Source organism: Argiope bruennichi, chromosome 6 (assembly GCF_947563725.1).
Source record: "Argiope bruennichi chromosome 6, qqArgBrue1.1, whole genome shotgun sequence".
NCBI classification, from domain to species: Eukaryota; Metazoa; Arthropoda; class Arachnida; order Araneae; family Araneidae; genus Argiope; species Argiope bruennichi.
Genome location: NC_079156.1, coordinates 80913385 through 80931768, shown reverse-complemented (window position 1 = coordinate 80931768; position 18384 = coordinate 80913385). Strand labels below are relative to the sequence as shown.

Sequence of the window (18384 nt, the reverse complement as noted above, 5' to 3'; positions counted from 1 at the left end):
TTCGCAATCAAAATTGGTGCAAGACTGCCCTTGTTTCCCTTACTATATAAAATTATAAAAACGAAGTAGAAAAAATAATACTAATTTTACACGTTTTCTTTACGACAGTGATATAGACAATAGATATAAATCGAAATAAATAAATGCAGATGGAGATTCGTCTAAACTGTTTCTTTTTAAACCAACGTAAATGGTCTTCTTGAAGCTTCCTCGCATATTTTAAAATAAAAGCCTTTTGTATAAATTTGTGAATCTTGGATAGGACCATGAATACTTTGCGCAATTTATGCGAAACATACTTACGAAATATGAATCTTTGGCAAATCCTTGAATGTCATTTTCATTAAATCTATTATGCAAATATGTATTATGGGCGTCTCTTTTCCGACCGACTGAAGTATAAACTTGACATTGAACTACAGTTGTAGCCACAAGATCTTATACAGAATTTCATTGATTTATGTCATTGTACTTACATACATGGGGAAGTATAGTCCAACAGATGGTTCCCTTTGACAGATTTGATTCAAAATTTGATCAGAAACTACATTTTAGATGCTAAACCTGCATACCAAATTTTATTTATCTAGTTCTTTACATCTTGTATTTAATGAGTTCACTTGCACTTGAACAGCCAGACCTATAGGCTTCCTCTAAATGTATTTAATTAAACTTAACAGGAATTTTAATTATTTATTCTATTATTATTAGCCATTTCTGTTGACCACGGATAATCCTTTTTTGATATTTTTAGTAGGATTTTTCTCCTTTTGATTTGAATACTTTTAATAACAAACATGCTCTAATTTTAAACAACAAAATGGTACAAATAGCCCTTTTAAAAGCCATTTTAACCCTTAAAAAGGCCAGGATTGAGACTGACTTAAGAAAAGTGACTCATTTAGCTTATTATGTAAATTTAATTTGATTAATTAATTAATTGTGTTAATTATAAATTAAGTAACAAATCAAGACACGCCATTTTGTGTGAGATAAGTTACTAAAGCATCTAAATTTCTATCTTATTGAACAATTTGTCAGAACTTATGCCAGCCTACATAACTTCACACAAAGTCTGATGAATTTGGTGGGAAGCATACTTCCCAAGGCCCTGGAAAGGGTTAACTTTATATAGAAAGTGAAGATAAATGAAAATAAGAAAGAGAAAGAGAAAAATCAATCATTATATTAAATTTAGTACTTGTCAATAATTTTCGCATCCTAAAGATGTGTTTTATTTTGTTACTGAAGTGAATTCATGAGAATTCTCTGCCACATGACAAAAATGTGCTTTATAACATATAACTATATAGGCTATAGTATGTAACTAATTTATATACACTGTATGATTAACTGTACCTATTCCAGTAAACCTGCATCATACATTATAGTGTTGCATTTACATTTTGCTTAAGATTTTCACATAGAAAAAGAAATGCTTTATTGTTCAATTTTCAGAAATGTACATGATTTTGATATTTTTATAATCCAATAATGAAAACTTTTTTAACGCTGCCCTGCGAAAATTATTGCTTGTTAATGAAAAAATGTAATTAATAATTAATAAAGAATTATAAATAATTGAATAATTAAATTAAATTAATTATGCAATTATATAAATTAAAAATAATGATTCGTTAATAATAATCTGTATTATGCAATTATATAAATTAAAAATAATGATTCGTTAATAATAATCTGTATTATGCAATTAATATCTGTACATAGTTATATGTTTTTAGCATTATTCATTTATATCCAGATCATGTTGCCATTTAAGAATATGTAAGAACAAGTATACGTGGTGACATCGATCGAGTTTTCCGATGATTTTTCAAATTCCGTCATCGGAAATTCAGAAAAAGTTTTTAAATTGACATCATACTTTGTTCTTTTAGACATTATTATTTTACAAATAATAGAGTTATATTAATTGAAAAGCTTATAAAAAAGTAAAAATAATGTAATAAATAATTTAAGAAAAACTTATAAATATATTTTACATTCCCAGAAAGTAATATAGTTTAGTTTAATTTAATCTTAATAAAATTGTAACATGAAAATGAAACTACGTTGAATAAACTAGACTGAATAAGTGACTGAACTCATAAGAAAAATAAATTATAAACAGGATTGAAACTCTAATGTAAAAACGAGAATTGTGTTACTAAAGAATGTAGAAAACAATCAAATAGTGTTAAACAGTAGAAGATTTGTTCTTATATAAATAATGAAATTAAAGATCCATAATCGATTATAATTTCAGATTGGTGAACCACATATTATGTATATCGAGTGAACACAAACTGGTTGTAGTAAAATTTCCAATGTAAAATGGAAGTTTCATGACTTTAAATAACTCCTTGTAAAACAAAATAATCATAATTTCTTTAGATCAAATGTATTAATAAGAATTGCAAACGTATTTTGATAAATGTATACATTATAAAATTTAAACATATGGCTATAATTATAACTTTATAATCATAATAATTCCATTCAAAAATTATTTTACATTTACAGAAAATTCTTTATAAACAGAAATTGCAATAGCAATATAAGTAGATACAAAAATATTATAATATCATCTTTAGTCAGTTCCTTAATAAAACAACAGTTGTGGCAACATCAGATGCATAAATATAATTAGTAAAAATTTGTCAATAAATGGATAAGCATAAAATAACATATAGATAGAAATAACAATAGTTGTTAATAAATTAAAAAATACATCACGAAGCAAAAAATTTACTTCACATAATCGTTTTTCTCTCATGGCATTTCCATTAACTTTCATATTTACCAGACATTTTAATCTCAAGGCAAATATCCTGAGAGGATAAATAAATACAGCCAATAATATTATTTAAGTGCTATAAATACATCTAAATGCATCTTAAAATTTTATTTCAGCACTCTTCAAAGAAACTTCACAACAATTTATTTCTATTATTTTTATTCCGTCTGTTTATCTAGATATTCTCTTATTCGAATTAAAAAGTTAATGATCTTGTAATGTAATATCTTTTAAAACAAGTTAGCATAATTCATTTCTTATCTGTATTGAAAACGTCAACAAAAAGTACTTAAAAATCCTCCACATATTCTTTTTATTATTTCGGATTAGTTCCATATAGTAATGAACTTTAAGTTCTTTAAAATAAGAGTAATTGAATCGGCCATTTTGAAATAAGCAACATCTCTACTTTCAAACCCACGACAAGTAATAAATATTATTGTTGTATATCATATTATATAATAGTGCTGTATTTACATATAAAAGGCACGGTAACTGAGAGAGAATGCTGCAGTTATTCAGGTCCTTCATCCATTGTAGTTGTGGGCAACTCATTTATTATTTCATTGTAGAAATATTTGCTTATATGTATTGATAGGACCTCCTGATATCCTGTACTTGCTTAATATTGATAGAAACTTTTCTTTGATATGCAGAACTATCTTCTGGATTTGGAATGAATAGCATGGAAATTTTTTTTTTTCAAAATAAGAAGATGCTATCGAATATGAAATCTCTTGATACTTAAACGGTTAAATAAAACCCATAATCATCATTAACTGTAAAATCACATTTCTACTTTTGCGAAATGGCATTTTCATAATTCTAAATGTCAAGAACATTCCTTTTAAAGAAGGACGATAACCAAATTTTAAAATCAAGTACATCTTGATAAGTGGCATTTCTTTGGATTTATTTACATTTTTTCAAGATGATCTCACATTTAAATAATTTTACAAAGATAAACCAAGCATATTGGAAAAAAATGAAATACTGATGGCAGATTTTTAAAATGAATGGTGAAATAAAATTCATCTAGTAGTACTTAACGGAAGAAGTATGTGTCATTTTTAAACAGAATATACAAGTCGATGTTGCAGAATTGTGAAAGCCACCAAAAAAGGAATTCGTGAAAAAAATTTAGAAATGAATCCCTTTCAAAGTAGCCGATTTATTTATATCCTTGATCCAACAGTTTCTAATTACATTTTTATTTCCGTTTTCCATTTATTTCTCAAAAAATGATTCTTATTCAGTCCAGTTCTAGAAATACAATTTCCCTGAACTGCGTTCATTCACTTTTCAACATTCTTGTCTGTTTTGCTACGAATTACTTTAAATATTCTCATTAGATTTCATGAACAGTACAAAAAAAAATCGTTTTCCTGATTTCTGTTTCCACTTCTGAATAAAATTCATGAGTAGCAAGCAGTTTTATGATTTGGGCTAACTAAGCTATTCATTTAAAAAGGAAGTTGATAATCAGTTACTCTGATAGCAAATGATACGAAAAATATGTTATACCGAAATGTGGTCACTTCTCCTTTTTGTATTCAAAGTTCATTCCTGAGATTCTATCCTTTTTAATGTTTGAGAATATACTTAAAATTTTTGAAGGAAATGTTTGTAGAGTACATTAAATTTGAAGCGCCACCACTTAAATTCATCTTCCTGAATATTTATTTTTTAATAAATTTTGGCATCAAAATGCTATCGAATTTCAAAGAAAGAATGAATGCTTAAATAACCAACAGAATCGTAGATTAAAGCGACAGTTTCAAGTAAACGACATAGGAAGTTAATTTGTTTTCAGCTATGATTAGCTAGATTCCGCTTGATATTTTGGAATTTATGCAAAATATTATCGCTGATATACGCGGAAAGCATTTTGAGTAACAAAAGCTCCAGCCCTGGGACCACTGATGAAAAGACCTGTGAGGTAGTTACCACGAAAGCAGCTGGTATCAATACCAGTTGCGAAAGGATACAATTGTAATTTTCTTTTAGTATCATGTCCAAAGTATACATGCTGCGGACCTTTCCACTTGGAAGCCCATGGATGCCCCCTGCGTTTCTTCGGATTGGTGCGAAATCCACCAGGACATTCTTCATCTGAAGTAATATCTCTCAGATTCATCATTGTCCAAGGCCTTTGCCTTTCCAGAGATAATCCTGGAAGAAGTCCTGCATGGACTATGATTGAATTGAGGGAAGGAATTGAAATGGTGTAAGGCAACTCCTCTAAGTACTCCAGATCAGCCGGTGACATGTATTCCATCCATCTGTCACGCCGTTTAAGAGTGTTATTATTTGAAGCCTGTGAAGCATAAAGTTTAAGGAGGGATTTTTCTTCGTTGTTGCCTCTTACACATAGACAGGATGAACAGTTTCGTACATAGCTTATAACCTCCAAACTTTTAGGACCTTTCCTTAGTATATCCCCAACGAATATTTTTAACACATTATCAGATGTGGTATTAGATTTCTGCAGTAGCATCTGAAGCTCATCGTAGCATCCATGCACATCACCAATGACGAATACTTCAGTGAAATTTTGCAGGAAATTAGGGTTCAAAAATAAATGTTGTATCCTTGGCGGATATTTATCATAACTAGAAATTGGTTGGCAATGTTCTGTACTTTGATTAAGGACAATCAATGGGAATTGAAGCAAGATTCCAGCTATCAACACGATCAAGTACATGACTCTGTAAGTTTAAAAACAATCAATTAATTTAGGGTGTGAGATAATGAATCCTAAATAATGTAAATAATGAATCCTAATAATAGATAATGAATCCTAAAATACTCCTTATCATTTATTTTTATTCCTATTTTCTTAATTGTTGGATTTAGAATTTTACTCTACTGCTATCACTATTGGGAAAAAAAAACACCTGAATCTAAGTTTTCGGATGCTGGATATAATCCGGGTATATTTCGGGTATTCGGATATATTTGAGCAAAATCTGTTTTTGTAATAAAGAACGACGCTTAATGAATATTTCTAGGCCAGAACTTTATAATGTTTTAACCGCGTGTATGATCTTCTATGGAAGTAATACTGCATAAGCCGAATTTTTAAATAAGTCTCAAAATATATATTGACTGATTTGATTCTTTGTTGATTTTCGATTTTCTTTCAGATTAATTTTTTCTTCCTTCGCCATTTTTAAATAGAGGAAACGTTAAAACTTTCAAAATATGAATGGTTTCTTGAATTATTTTATTAAATAACTGAATTTTTTTGCTTGTTTTATGCATATCTTAGTAATTATTTTTTATTGTTTTCTACTGCGTAGTTACTTTACTGGGTCCTCTACTGGGTAGCTATTATCAACCTGCCCTTAAACATACTGAATGAGTGGGTATCTGGATGCCGCGATAGCACTGGTTATAGCGATAGCCACGCAGTTATTGTTGGTTTTTCATCAATTAAGTGTACTAGTGATTGAGGCTGTTTTCTTAGTTCACGCAAATCACACGAAATATAAAATTATTTTAATTAGACAGAAAGCTTTGAAAAAAATAACTTTAGAATAGCTACCATTCTATTCCTTTAAAGAAATTTAAACAAAACAAAAATTTTTAATAGAAAAAACTTTTTTGTTACTGTTGACTGGAACAATATTATCACTAAAAATTCTGCGATTTTGCTTTTTTTTTTTAATTTTTCCAATTATTTTATTTTTTAGGCTCTTTAAGAAGTGTATCATTAAATGAATCATTTTTACTAATAATTATTTCCCCTTTTAAAAAGGGGAAATAATTATTAGTAATTTTAACCGGTGCAGAAATTTAATTTTCAGATGAGCTAAATTGAGTTTTTACAATTACAAAAGTAATTTAATGACTAATGATTTATTTTTAAAATATTCTTACCATTTAAATCCCTTCAAAACATCAGAGAAAGTACAGGAAAGCGATATCCACTCTCGCATCTGGTTCAAACTAAAGCTCAAAAATGCTATCTGTAAAACAGAGACAAAAATTACTGGCTATTAATTGTGATCAACGAAATTATTTTTACACCATCAGATTTTACGATTGTTGAAAGCATTTTTTATGATTACTCCCCATGTAAATAGATGGAAACAAAAAAAAAAAAAATATTTTTTCCATTGTGAAACCTTGACAAAGAATTGTTTTTTAGATAAATCTGCTTTCGGTGAAGGTTAAAGTTAATGCGCTACGCGGAATCATTAATTGGATAAAACAAATATTGAGCATCAATTTTATGGCCGTTCAAATTACATAAGATTCTATACAATATTTCTATGACGTCTTTACGATATTGTTCAACATTCAGAATATCGATCGTAAAAATATCTCAGAACATCTCTGCGCTATTTGATGCTTTTCTGATCTACAATATAATGTGAGATGTTTTTCTTGCATATTCATTTTTGTTTGTTTAGGAAAAGAGTTCCTAGTAAAAAAATAACAATTAATGTTATTAAATGATTAATTCCTAATTAAAGTTCTGATTATTGTGCTTGCATTCTATACACTTCATGTTTTAATGTCATTAACTCATCCAAATACTTAATTCTGAACACTTATAGACAGATGTATGTGTCTGTGTTAACACTTTACAGACTATATCATTTGACTTGCATTTGCCAAATTTCCCTACACAATATATACCTTGGAAGGTGGGAATGTGCAGCTGTGAGTGATTTTATTTAGAATTTTAATTACTTAAAATCCTTCTAAATGGTGATATTTTCCGAAAATATTGCTTCACAAAAATGTATTTTGCACAGTTCTAAAATATAAAAAAATTTCGTTTTACTTTTTTAAAATTACTTTTTTTTTTGCCTAATACCCAACAATAGATTGCATAGTTTCTCTAAAGTTCAGACCATATCCATCGTTTCATCAAACATTTAATCGTAAGATTTTTTTATTTTTTATTTATTTATTTTTGCTATTGAAATCTAGAGAAGAAGAATTCTGTTTAATATCTCTGTAGTTGACAAGGCAACTAAAAATGAAATTTCAGTACCTAGAAATTTAGATGAATCAGATATTTACGTTTTTAATAGCGCTGTGATATCAATGACAATTTCCATTAGAAATAAATATAACTTAAGTAAGATAATTAAAATAATCCGTCTTTATGTCAAACAATTTGGTGGAATCGTAAAATGAAATTATATCTAAACAGTTGAACTGAAATTAAATACAACTTATATTATAGGGGAACCAGCTCTCCGTTTGAGGCGACTAGTTTGGAATATAATAAGAAAGAAATATTGTTTTAAACACATTAATGTGTCATACATTTGGTGAAACATTGCAATAATTGAATAAATGGATGTCTCTAAATTATAAACTATTCTTTTATTTAATTTTTGCAACTTAATTCCGTAATCCATCGCCTTTTTGTATCCTTTCTGAGTTGCATATAGCACGGATTTATATGTTATTCATGCTTAAGAGCCTAGGCTCCGTATTATAAGAAGATTATGTGATTGAGTTCGTAACAAATTGTACTTATATGGCCTTTACACTATAAGGACACTGTAAACAAACTCTGTGTGTGTGTGTGTGTGTGTGTGTGTGTGTGTGTGTGTGTGTGTGTGTGTGTGTGTGTGTGTGTGTGTGTGTGTGTGTGTTATAGTATTCACAGACAGAACGCCAGACATTACTCTAAAACATGTATTTTCAGATTCCGGAATTTCTGAAACATGTGAATTCGTAAAAATCTGATGTTCGAGTTTTTTTGACGATTACAATATTTCCTTATTGTATATTTTGTATACGAAGTATAAAGGAAGTGGATTAGCAATGGAATAGTGGATCTTTCTCATTGGCATGGCATAATTCTGATAATAATGGTGTATAGCATAATTCTGATAAAAAATGAAGTACTATGTCAGGAAATATACCTATGTTTTATATTTTTAAACAACGGAAAGATGAGTATAGCATTGTCAACTCCAGGAATTGACTTCTGTGGTTCCAACTCTTCCTGTTTTTATACTGGGCAAATATTTACCGAAATAAGTATTATTGCTTGGAAAAAAAATAAAAAAAAAACTGTGAAAAGGTTGAATCATTTTTACAAAAACAAGAAATTATTCTTTCAAAAAATGAAAATGCGACGAACAGTGATTTGATATTGCGTCAAAATGATGTTAGTGTTTCAAAGAAATGTCTGTAATTATTGAAGTTTATTTTGTCATGAGCAACTTCTTTAATTCTTCATGCATTACTTTTTGAAAATTGTTTTACAAAAATAATATAAATCTGCTAAAACAATGGAATTTATGAAAAAAATGTTTTTAAAAAATTAATTTTGAACTTTTCAATTAAAATGAATAAATTAATAAAATTTTAATCCTTTAATTTATATTCCTTTATTAAAATTATTTTCTTAAATTCAATAGTATTGAGAGTAAATAATTTTATTAATCTGCCTTTCAGTTATTTAAAATTACTGATAAAATATAAAAATTATAATTATTCTAATAAAGCGGTCTACATATTTAGCATGTGTAGCTAAGAGACTGATGTAGATTTGTTTCTAGTTTGCAAATTGGTTTTAAAAAACGTGGTATGTATATATGCCAGACTGACCTATAAATAAAGGGTTCATTCAAAAAGTTCTAAAAACAAGTAAAAATTTGAAGGATAGAGAAAAAAAAAAAGAATAAAATAGACAAATAATGGAAAATTAATTAAATTACTTACTCCGCAAAGTAAAGGATTAATGTAGCTTGATTAATTAATTTTATTCTTTTTGAAATTACTGGTCGAACATTTGCACTCCAAATACATAATCTTTCACAATGTAGAGATAAAACCAAAAAATTTTTTTTGCGTTTTTATCTTAATATTTGATAGTAAAAATTGAAAGAAATATTCTTTTTAAACACTTTTTGCTAACATGCATTATACATGTTATACTATTGACAAGTCAAAATATACCTTTTGAGACTTTGAGAATATTTGACTTTTAAAATAGCCAACCAATTGATCAAACGTGAAGCACTGGATGTCTGTTTTGAAGTTCAAAACCTTTTAAAAACGATGTTCTACTGAAAACAATGTACAATCAAATTTTGGTACAAAAATATACGAACTAGTTACTTTATAATATTAAATTAATTAATAAAGATGGTCTTGGTGTACTTTTTAATAATCTATTAGGTGTCAATTTTCAGGAGAGTGAGTAGAATGCTTAAACTCATTGCTCTTAACCTCCGTGTATTATAGTTAGTTGGAAGATGGCTTAACAATAACATTACTTAACAAGAGGGTTGTGCATAATGAATTAAAAAATGTTTAGCAAGTATTGAAGCTTATTTTAAAATCATTTAACGGTATAATTATGAAAGAGAATGTGAGTGTTTTGGTTCTACTGCATAAACCATTTGACTTATAGTTATCAAATTTAGCACAGATTTATTTTGAATAATTGAAATATATATCTCGGGTAATTTTTTTTTAAATTTTTACCAAAATTATAATTAATTAAATGTTAAACTAGATTTTGATATTTTCCACGATAAGTTTCGAAAATATCAATATAAATATTGTAAACCTAATTTTTACAGTATTTTTAAATTTTTTAAAAAAATGCAAGTTCAGAAAGGTTGATTTAGTTGTCTTGCAAATTATTCCTGAATTCCGACATTTATTTATTTATTCGTTTGTTTAATTTTTAACAATAATTTTCATTTTTTTCTATAAAATTCAAACCGTTTTCATTGTTTCATCAAATATTTCAGAATGTGATATTCTTTCATTGTTGAAGGAATGCCACATTATGGAAGAAAGATTCTGCAATTTCCTGCGCAATCTAAATAAAGAACCAGAAAATTAAATTGCATTAGTAAAAACTGGCAACATAGTTTGAAATAAAGATCATACTCATCCAGATCGTCAAATGGCACTGTGATGTGTTGGGGCTCCACTCCATTAGATAGGTTGATGTACGCAATTGACAGAACATGTATGAAATTATCAAAATAAATCAGTTTTAATTGCTCTCATAATTAAATCCTTAAAAATTGTTGAGGGGATCATGAATATAAAATTATGTATTAGAAATTCAATTGAAATTAAACAAGTTATAACTCCTGGTGAACTAAAGAATCGCCAAAAGCGTCTAGTGCGTCCTAAAAAATCCTAATATATTTACTTTCTGTTACAAAATGCGGAAGAGATATACAATGAGATTTAACAAATGAAAATGGCAATGGCATTTTGACCCAATGCTGTATCTGTTTATATTGAGTTAGTTCTAATTTCTAAAGAAAATTTTAAAATATTCGATAAATTTCTTTTGTTCATTCTTGTATCTTTATACGAAAGGTAGAATCAATTATCCTGTTAAAAGATTCACACTTGAAAGCATGTATGCAAAAAACATGCATTTGAACATGTATATTTTTTAATCTATACATAGTATAAAATGGAGTCTCCTGAGAGCGTCTGTATGTTTGAGAAAGAAAAACTCGAGAAATATTTGACTGATATTGGAGATATTTGTAAAATATGATTGTTCTTCAAAGAGAGGTTTCTGTATGAAAAATGGTTCTCTTTGAAATTCTAAGTGTCATAGCAGTTCACCATGACGAAAAAAATAATTTGTAATAACAATACTGTATTAAACAATATTCAAGTAAAGTATTTTTTCTTCAATGACAGGTTTTTTCCTTAAGTACTATATTAGTAAGTAGGGTTTATACAATAATTTTGGATTAAATTATATTGTCTGACAAATCAATCAAAACACGAATAAGACGGGTTCTCCCTAGCGCTGTCAGTTAAAACGCGTTTTCCCTAGTGAATTCGCGCTTTGACTGATTTCGGATTTTCACTGTAACATATACAAAAAGGCTCGAAGACATAATCGCAAACCTTCGATATCTTTAGATTTTTTTAGGTAATTTCAAAGTTAGTTAAGATCTACTTTGTGTTTTGAGGTGCATGATATAATCGATGTAAATATAAAAAAATATTTTAAATTATGCAAAACTTTTTAGATTTTAATTTGGAATTTACGATGTTTTTTTATTTAAATCATAAAATGAGATAAACCGAAATATGAATTTTATCAATAGAATGATCAAAATAAAATTTAAAATATAGGAAAAAAACAATTTATAGCAATAATTGATTATTGTATCCAGTATTTCATTTGTCTAACTGAAAAATGCATAAATATAAGGAAAAATTGCCTCACACAGGATGAATATCAGGTCACTGAGAATGAATTAACTCATTTTTTTTATTGTTATAAAATAATTTTAATGCAATATATATATATATATATATATATATATATATATATATATATATATATATATAGTAAAAAACTATTAATAATTATTTTATATTACTCTAATTCATTATAAAGATTAATATGTATCATTTTATCAAATGTTTTTACAGAATTGCCTTGTGTATAGGGATTCTAATAAGGAAAGGAAATATACTTTGATGCAAATATCGCATATATTAAAGTAATCATTTCTGGATCAATGTCTTTAAAGTGATAAAATTGATTTGCACCATTATTTGTGACATAAAAAATTTCTTAGTTGAATGCAGTAGCTTAAATTTTATTCCAAATTTATTTATATTTTTAGTTTATACACTCAAAATAATCCAGTGCTCTGGAATAAAATTGCAAAACAGTCGCCTTCTAATCCTAAAACTAAGAAATTCAACATTATACCATCATGTAAAAACAGGTCGTTTCAGTTATTGTTTTTCCCGGTTTTAGCTCGGTTCGAAAAATGGCGGCATATCTGTGAATAAATGGATTCTTTTTTAAATAAGAAAAACTACTGCTCCTCACAGTTCTATCTTCAGTTGGTCTTTAAAGGTCACAAGATAAGGGATCGTTGTCACAATTTTAATATTTAATCAATAATATCTTCGCTAATATTTTTTCTGCACAAGACTGTGTCTCTTTTTTATATCAAAAGCATTATTTTAATATATAAAAATTAAAAAAAGGAAAAAAATATTAATAATTATTTTTATAATATTATAATTCATTATAAAGATTAGCTAATAAGTTCTTAGTTAAAAATCACAAAAATAATTTAAGAGAAGAATTTGAATTATTTTTAGCACGTAATTTTTCCAATTTCTTCTTATAACTATTTTTTGCATCAATTTTCCAGCAAAATTCGAGAAAAACGTTAGATAGAAACGTTTTTTTCCTAAACACATGCAGAACAAAATGCTTCTTATATGAGGTGTCAGAAAGAAACACATTAACACGATTTTAGCAATTGTGATTGTCAGATAATTCAAAACATTGACGGAATTTAAACAGATTTGAAAAAAAAATTAAAATTCTACATCGAGCCTGTAAGTTTCTCTTTCTTAAATTTTATAGTAAAATATGTAAAGATAAAATTATATAAGGATCGACCAAATAAAAATTACTATAAGTTATAAAACTTGGAGATTTATCAGGCAGATGGCTAAATAATATGATAGATGAAATCTAATTTAAAATGTTTGGCGGTGATTTGCCATTTGTACGATAAACCAAGTAAGCGAGTGGACGCATTAGAACCTTTATAATTTTCTTTCGTTTATTTATCTTAATTTTTGTGGCAACGGCGTTGTAAATAAATTATTCTTTTGTAGAATAAAATTCAGTGTACTGAAAAAACCTTCGCGTGATATTCTTTTTAATCGGATTTGAAATGAGTTACGTATTTCGAAGCTTAAAGAATTGGTTAAATTTTTTGAAACCCTGTCACCATTTAGTGAAACGACAAAGAAAGTAGAATCGTTTATATATAGTAGATTCAACTCGGAGTAATCTAATTTTTGACAGCAAAATGTGTTAGAGGGTAGAACCATAATTACAACCGTTGCAGTGCCTTGCGATCTAAATAAGGTAGAAAAAAGGTAGGTTTTTTTATATTGATAATTACTACTTTTATTTTAAAAATTGAAAAATAAAATTTCGCTAACGATATTTATATATTCCCTTTTCAAGGCTAGAAATTATCTCTAATTCAATGAAAAATAATACCTGTAAATCCATCGAATGACTAATCAGATTATGTCAAACCTACTACTAGATTGCACCCCTGTACAAATGAACTAGGTGAATAATTCAAAACGAAGCTAGCAGAAAAAGTCGGTATTCATGAGAATGTTCTAGTTGAATATATGTGTAAAAAGAAAATATATTGAATAGTTTGTTAATAAGCATCTTACTTTAATTATAAGTATAATTTAATTATACTTTGCGTATATTTATTTCATTCAGTATAAAGTCAGATAGTTTTAAGTATCATATTGTTTTTCTTTTATTTAACAGTTTTAAAGAGAAATCAATAAGATTTCATTGCATACGCCAATGAGACATTTATCGAAAAAACTCCGCATTTAATTTAAGAGTGTAAAGCAAATTTAAATATTCAGAAAATAATCAATCAAAATTTAAAAAGGGGTTAAGATTGAAAAAAAAAGGAAAGAAGTGGCATTATTATCTGTTACTTAAACTAAACTCAGTGGCGACACAGCCCATATGGGCCAAGGCCTACAGTGCCTATATCTGTTTTCTTGACCGATGGGCCTGGGGTGCAAGGCATATGTCCCGGTTAGGTGGTCAGTCTAAAGTGGAACCCCCAGTGTTTAGTTCCCAAGCAAGTTTGGTCCTCAGTTTATCGACCCATTGAAGGGATAAAAGACTGAGTCGACCTTGCCCAGCCCGAGGATCATCTGTTATTTAGTGTCTAAAAATCCCTAACTAATATATGTCAATGACTGCTGTTCACCGATGGTGTAGTGATTTTTACGTTAATGACTAATTGTGATCTAACTATTCATTACTTGTCAGCTATAATCACATCCATGACTAGAATCATTGAACCATTGAAAAACTAACCATTGACCATCAGCTAAATTACTGGCTTAATTAAATTAAGTAATACAATAAAATTAACACATTAATTAACTTAATTAAAGACTAACGTCATTGAAAGACTACAAGAGATAAAGCTCCCCATGGGTCCATGGTTATACTTTTTGGATGATTATAATTATTACAATCGTGATATACACTCAGTCCCAAGCAAACTCTTCATTTGACTATAAATGAAGATTTCGCTAACATCTTCCATTTACAAAAACTAAATTACATTACATTAAAAGTGCCACACATTTATTTCTAAATTTGATTTTTTTTCTTATGCTTTGTTATTAATATAATTTTTATATGATATGTTAAACAGTAATATGATGCAAAAAATGATTTAAAAATTAACTTTGTCAAAAAATAATTTACAAAATAATTAAATTTTTAAAGGATAAACCTGATTAATTTAAAGAAGAATGTATCACAGCTTAAAAACACAGTGTCCCATCAATAGTGTTCCTCTTTTCGAAGCCAAAGAAAAAATTCAGATGATTCAAAAAATTCGAATTAAGAAGAACTGGGTCTAAAAATAGAAGCAAGAAGAAATGCCAGTGTCTAAACTAAAAATGGTACTAAAGTTCCATTCTTAACATTTAACAGATTTAATAAATAACAGTAAATAAATAAATCTCTACGAATAACTTTGGTGTGTGTGTACGCGCGCGCTGGCGTTCTACATTCCAGACCGTTTGACCTACTAAACTTGACACATGCATAGCTTGTAGGGTCCAAATATCCACAGCGGAGAGATTTTTATGAAATTTTAATTGTAATTTCAAATACTTAAAAATTAAGCTAAATTTTAACCGTTTTTACACAATATCTTCTAAAAATATCACTGCACTAAAATGAATATTATACAGTTTCAAAATTTAAAATACCATCTTTTTGTTGATACTAATTATGCAAATTTTTTACTGATAATTTCGGCAATTTTTTAGAATATGTTTTTTTCCTAATTTCCAAAATCGATTACCTAATTGCCCTTAAATTCACAAAGTTTTCATTGTTTCATTAAATATTTAATAGAGTAATTTTCTTCCATTGTTGGAAACTTGTTTAAAATCTGTGTAGTTTACAAGTCTGTCAAAAAAATAAAGTTGCAACATTATGAAATTTAGAAGATAGATAAACCTGGTATTTTCCTTTTTAATAGCACTATGGTGTTATGAGACTGTTCTCCATTTAAAAAGCCCATGTACACAGTGAACAGAACTTAAATAGATGACCTTAATGTCTATCAATTTGACGAAATCATAATGGCCTATCTAAACCGATTTATCCGAAATTAAATATAATCAGTATTCCTGATGAAACAGCTGGTAGTCATAGGTGACTATCTTAAAAAATTGATTGCAATTTTAAAATCAATAATTTTAGTAAATATGTAAAATTAACAAAAAATAACTAGGCAACGTTTTGAATACAGTAATTATATAATAAAATTTCTTTATCAATGTGAAAAATTATTTCGCTGAAGAAATAGAGAAACAGAAAAGAAATGAATGTTTAATTTTGACTTCTCATTTACCGAAATCAGTTATATATAGTATTTTAACATTATACTAATAGGAAAATCGAAAGACAAGAGAACCAAAATCGATTTGTTGATGAATTCGAATAAAAAATTTTCTAATTAGCTAGGTTCCATTGTGAATAACTTTTTTATTGATAATTTCATGGTCCCTGAAAGGAGATTAATTTCTTCTTCACAAATAGTGTAAACAATGAATGGCAATACATAATAATTCTAACAAAGTCACTCAACAGTGAATTTTGATAAATTAACTTCTTAATGTCTGAGCAAATTCTGTCAATCCATGAGAGCATTATTCTCTATTTAATTTGGATGTGAAACTATCTGGGTGTAACTATTGTTAAGTACTATGATATTGATGATAATACTTGGGCATTGATGTTATACTATTACTCTTTTAATGTTTATAAAAGTTTAACGAAATATTTAAACTTACCTTTTCATTTGGTACCAAGTATTTACTATAAAAATATCCTCAAAGATTTTAAATGTGATTTGGCAGTTCAATAACTTCAAAAACAGCTCACTCTTTTTGAGACTTCATGAAAAAAATATCTGAAACGTATTTTCGGAAAATGAATAGCATTTTACGTCATAAATTACACAGAGGAAATAGATATTTTTATGTGCTATAAACGTGTCGTATGTTGGCAGAATATAGGTAGACTGTTCGATTAAAAATCATGTGACTCCTTTATTGTTATTTTCAAACTCTGCGTGGAATTCTAATAGCAGAAAACTGGCATGGCACTTAAGACTTTTTATAAATGTTATAACTTGCTTGTAGAACGTGACACGGTTTTAGTTTTTCCTTGAACTTCAAAGGGAGGGTAAATGCATCATTTAATAGAGCATTTTATTCCCCATAAAATAAAAACGATAATCGACACGAAATGTAATGACAAGCTGTACTTACAGCTATTTTTTTCAAATTAAAAAATTATTTTTCATCCTGGTTTGCATCTTGACGTTGTGCCATATGCACTCCATAGCCCATATCCAGAAAGTTTCCATCTATGAGATGTGATGGGTATGGTGCACTGCGCCCCACAACTTAAAGAAGGCTTCCATGGCATTAAACGCTCAATTTTCTTTTCTTTTTTTTCATATTTTTAAAAAGGAAAAGCCTTATAATCCGGGTTTATTTAAGGCGCTCACGAAGGTCTTTTTGTTGAGCCTATTACAAATTCCGATATGGTAAAGGGACATAACCAGTATCAATTTACCGTACTGAAATGGAATTTAAATATCTTCTGGCTATAAACAATGTCTATTATTTGTTCAACTGCGTCTTCTTCTTTTTAATAAGACGACAATCAATTTAGTTTCACATTGCAGTTCATTTTTAGCAAGCGAATGATTACTTTTACGTTAATGTTTTCTATTTTATTAACTTTCGGAGTATGTATTTATTTCTCTATTATACTTCTAGATAGTCCAGATTCCACGTTCACGTTCATCTATACTTATAATAAAGCTCAATGTGTGTGTGTGTGTGTTGGCGCTCTACAGGCCAGACCGTTTGACATACAGCTACCAAATTTGTTACATGTATACCTTGGAGGTTGGGAATGTGCACCTGGGGTTTCTTTTTTCGAATTTTTAATTAGAATTTTAATTATTAATTAAAAACTAACTTTCCCGCCAAAAAAATCTTCCATTTTCCCCACCGCCAACTTTTCCGCCAAAAAAATCTTCCATTATCCCCAGCGCCAAACGAGAAAGGCTTCAGTTTTTTTTTCTCCCAACAGTAATGAGGCTAGGGTTAAAAATTTTCGGCGGATTATTTCAATAGGTTCTGTTTATTTTCTTAATGTTTGATGCATTTAAAATTAAACATTGTTAATGAATCCATCTTTCAGATTCATTCTGAAGTACTTTTGAATTAAAATAAAACAGAATAAAGGAAATTAAAAATTTCTAATCCGCATAGCGTTACCCCAACTGGCGTAGAAAAAATCACGTATTTGCGTTACGTAACCGGCGAAGAAAATTCACGCATGCGCATTCTGTTCTGATTGTTGCCATGACAACGTTATCAATGGATGATTTAAATTATTTTTGGGTTAGTTGCATGCTTTTGTAAGTAAATTGTATTTATGTTAGTTATATATTTTTTGTATATGCTTATAGTTTTAAGTA

At 28.3% G+C, this 18384-nt stretch overlaps 1 protein-coding gene across 2 annotated transcripts; it reads right to left on the bottom strand.

Moving 5' to 3' along the window:
- Positions 1-2289: 2289 nt before the first annotated feature.
- LOC129972950 (bis(5'-nucleosyl)-tetraphosphatase PrpE [asymmetrical]-like) lies at positions 2290-16802 on the bottom strand. 2 transcript variants are annotated; one of them, XM_056087274.1, is made up of 3 exons: positions 16679-16802; positions 6680-6768; positions 2290-5505 (listed from the first exon to the last, which is right to left on the bottom strand). In XM_056087274.1, the coding sequence occupies exon 3, from the start codon at positions 5499-5501 to the stop codon at positions 4659-4661; it is 843 nt and encodes a 280-aa protein (XP_055943249.1). In that variant the 5' UTR covers positions 5502-5505; positions 6680-6768; positions 16679-16802; the 3' UTR covers positions 2290-4658. The 2 variants fall into 2 exon arrangements, with proteins under 2 accessions (XP_055943249.1, XP_055943250.1); XM_056087275.1 differs by lacking the exon at positions 16679-16802 and adding an exon at positions 10679-10892.
- Between the last annotated feature and the right edge of the window lie 1582 nt (positions 16803-18384).